General features: G+C 56.2%; 1 protein-coding gene across 1 annotated transcript; it reads right to left on the reverse strand.

Annotated features, from left to right (window-relative positions):
- Positions 1 to 1,627: 1,627 nt before the first annotated feature.
- DQ04_12151000 (putative chloride channel protein) lies at positions 1,628 to 3,736 on the reverse strand (the record flags this gene model as incomplete). Its single annotated transcript, XM_009316692.1, has 1 exon — positions 1,628 to 3,736. The coding sequence occupies one exon, from the start codon at positions 3,734 to 3,736 to the stop codon at positions 1,628 to 1,630; it is 2,109 nt and encodes a 702-aa protein (XP_009314967.1).
- Between the last annotated feature and the right edge of the window lie 82 nt (positions 3,737 to 3,818).

The raw sequence follows: 3,818 nt of genomic DNA on the forward strand, positions 1-3,818 counted from the left end.
TTTTTTTTTTCATTATGAATTGCCGCAACAAGTGTTGTAATTTCCTTCAACCTGTGGGCTGAGACACCCAACAGCAGCAACAATAATGATAACAATAACATCGAACATTTTTCGCCGGCGTTGACGAGTGATGCAGTGACACAGGGAGAGAGTGTGTGACGTGCAGCAGCGCGCAGGTGAGAAGGCAGCGAACAAGACGACAAAACAAAAGCCAGGGATGAGCGTCATACCGAATTAAGAGCGAACGAAGAGGAAAGAGAGCCTTTCTTGTTTTGGAAGCCTCGGCGTAGTGTACACACATGTATATAGATGCGGGCGGCTTGCAGGCGTGGCGCCATTCCTTCTGCGTTTTTTTGNTTGGAAGCCTCGGCGTAGTGTACACACATGTATATAGATGCGGGCGGCTTGCAGGCGTGGCGCCATTCCTTCTGCGTTTTTTTCCCCCACCCCTTCTCTCTCTCTCCCTCTCCTCGTCGCTCATCATCTCTCTCCCTCGCCCGCCCGCACCGCGACGCGGAAACGCACAGCAGCACCATCAGCACACGCACACACACTCCCCTCTCTCCTGTGGTGTGCCTCTGTCCGTCCCTGGCACCCCACCAGCCAATTTATTTGCGTTACTCTTACTCCGCTACTGCTGCGCCTTCTTTTCACCCTTATTGACACCCTGTTTGCCTCTGGCACTTTTCTTTCCTCCTGTTTCGCCCTTGGTCTTTTCCCCCAGCAGCAACGATGCGTCCCCGCCTCAGCGCCCAGTCCCTGCTCAACGCCCCGTAGTGGTGCCAGAGTGACAGCAGCAGCAAGACGGTGGGGAAATGTGCGGCGCAATCGCAACGGGGTGGCGCAGCGGCCCGCCCGAACAAATTAGAACAACAGCCAGACCGCAACACGTTCCTCTCTGGAATGCCCACGCACCTGGGGGCGTTGAGGGGACATGTGAATAAGGCGCGGAGAGCCAAGACACTCGATACAGACAAAGGTGCCTCTCCACCCTCTTGTTTACAAGAAGGAAGTAGCTGTGTGTGTGCGTGTGTGTGACGTTGTGCCCGGTATGAAGCGCGAAGACACGTATTGGATGAAACAGACAGAGACACAGCACTGCATCTCTGCCAGCACCACCAACACCAATAACAACGGATCAAAACAACTCGGAAGCAAGGAAAACAAAAAAGAAAACACGTAAAACCCCTCTGTTTTTCACTGCTCCTTGTTGCGTGGCCGTACCCACCAGTCCGTGTATATATATATATATATACAGGGAGAGGCAGATGCATCCACGCTTCTCTCCTCATTGTCTCGTCCACTCCTCCTCCTCCTCCGCTCTGTGCGTGTGGGGGACACAGCGTCGGCTGGTGCCCGCTGGAGAAAAATAAACAACACAACAAACAACAAAAACCAAAAAGGAAAGCAAAACAAAAAACAAAACAAAAAACAAAACAAAACAAAAAAACAGAACAAAACGTCCTTTCATAGTGGCAGTAGTAGTGGTGGTAGTAGTGGTGGTAGTAGTGGTAGTAGTAGTGGTAGTAGTAGTAGTAGTAGTAGTAGTGGTAGTAGTAGTAGTAGTAGTAGTAGTAGTAATAGTCCACGCAGAAGTTACACATGCCTGGGCGCTACGTGGCTACTGCTAATATTTCTTCAGCACTGTGGGGTCAACATGCTGCGGCACCGTCACGTGCAGACCCTCCACGTGCTTCATCGCCCGCACAATCGCCTCGTGGCCGCACTGGTTGCCGCTCCAGCTGCGGCGCGACACGCCGTTGAGGACGTCCCACATCAGCATGAGTTTGGAGCGCCGCTCCGCATCGGCAGAGCCGTCGAGCATGAGGCAGAAGCCGCCGTTCATCGCCTCGNTCAGCATGAGTTTGGAGCGCCGCTCCGCATCGGCAGAGCCGTCGAGCATGAGGCAGAAGCCGCCGTTCATCGCCTCGCCCCAGCCGGTGCCACCACCGTTGTGGAGCGACACCCACGTCGCGCCGCGGAAGGAGTCGCCAATGACGTTCTGTACCGCCATGTCGGCGGTGAGGGACGAGCCGTCGTAGAGGTCGGACGTCTCACGGAATGGCGAGTCGGTACCGCTCACGTCATGGTGGTCCCGTGAGAGCACCACAGGTCCCTTCAGCCGCCCGTCGCGGATGGCGTCGTTGAAGTTCTTCGCGATACATTGCCGCCCCTCGCAGTCGGCGTAGAGGATGCGGGCCTGCGAGCCAACCACAAGCTTGTTCTCACCGGCCTGATTGATCCAGAGGAGGTTGTCAGATATCTGCCGCTGCGACTTTGGAGCGGCGCTCTGCATCAGCTTTTCCAGCGTCTCCGCAGCGATGCGGTCAGTGAGGGCGAGGTCCTCTGGGAGCCCCGACGCGCACACCCAGCGGAACGGCCCGAAGCCGAGCGCAAAGACGTCGCCCATGATGTCCTGCACGTACGACGGGTAGCGGAAGCGGTTGATGCTGCGCACGGTATCGTTCGCCGACCACACCTCCGCCCCCGCACGGGACGCCTCGAGGAGGAAGCTGTTGCCGTAGTCCCAGAAGCGCAGGCCCCGTGAGGCCAGCTCGTTAATTGCGGTGACCTGACGGCGCAGGGACTCCTGCACGAGCTCCTTGAACTTAGCGGGCTGCTCCACCATCATCTTCTTGCTTTCCTCGAAGGAAATCTGCACTGGGTAGTAGCCGCCGTTGAACGGGTTGTGGCAGCTGGTCTGATCAGAGCCGAGGTGCACAATCTGCTCCTTCTCTTTCACAAGTCGCTCCCAGACGGTGACGACGTTGCCAAGGAAACCGATGCTCACCACCTCCTTTGCGGCGGAAGCCTTGCGAATGCGGGCGAGGAGCGCCTCCACATCTGTCTCCACTTCCATCAGCCACCCCTGCTCCTTTCGCTTGTACAACGCGTTGGGGTCCACCTCTGCCACCACCACGACGGCGCGGCAAATCACACCGGCTTTACCCTGCGCGCCGCTCATGCCACCAAGGCCGCTGGTCAGCACAACTTTTCCTGAAAGATCTTCAACGCCAAGGTACTTACGTCCTGCATTGCGGAACGTAATGGTGGTGCCGTGGACAATACCCTGCGGACCAATATAGCAGAAGGAACCAGCCGTCATCTGCCCGTACTGCGTGCACCCCATGGCATAGAGACGGTCATAGTGCTCTCGGGTGGAGTAGTTGGGCACCATCATGCCATTTGTGATGACGGCACGAGGGGCATCTGGGTGACTTGGATACAGACCCATCGGGTGACCCGAGTACAGCGCCAGTGTCTGATGGTCCGTCATCTCGCTGAGGTACTTCATTGTGAGGCAGTACTGCCCCCAGTTGTTGAACACACCACCGTTACCACCGTATGTAATAAGCTCATGTGGGAACATTGCCACACGGTTATCCAGGTTGTTCATGATCATCAGCATCATTGCCGCCGCGTACTTGGTCTTGGCAGGGTAGCAGCTGATCGGGTAGGCCTTCATTTCGTACTGTGTGGGGCGAAGACGATACATGTAGATGTGACCATAGAGGTCGAGCTCCTTGTTGAACTCCGCCGCGAGTTCCTCATGGTGGGCGGGTTGAAAGTAACGAAGCGCGTTAGCGATGGCCTGTCGGCGTTCCTCCGGTGTGAGCCTCGGGTTGCGCTTCGGCGCGTGTGGGACGCTGTCATCAAGCGCCTTGCACGGAGGCGGCAGCGGCGATGGGATGCCCGCCGTGAGGCACTTGCAGAGTATTTCCTTCATGTCAGTCATGCCAAGTCAATAGCAGGATACAAGAAAAGCCGAAATAACTTTGGTTGCCTTTCTCTTCTTTCCTAGAACTCAAAAAAAAAAA

The sequence above is a fragment of the Trypanosoma grayi genome (assembly GCF_000691245.1).
Source record: "Trypanosoma grayi strain ANR4 Tgr_1215_V1, whole genome shotgun sequence".
In the NCBI taxonomy this organism is placed as follows: domain Eukaryota; phylum Euglenozoa; class Kinetoplastea; order Trypanosomatida; family Trypanosomatidae; genus Trypanosoma; species Trypanosoma grayi.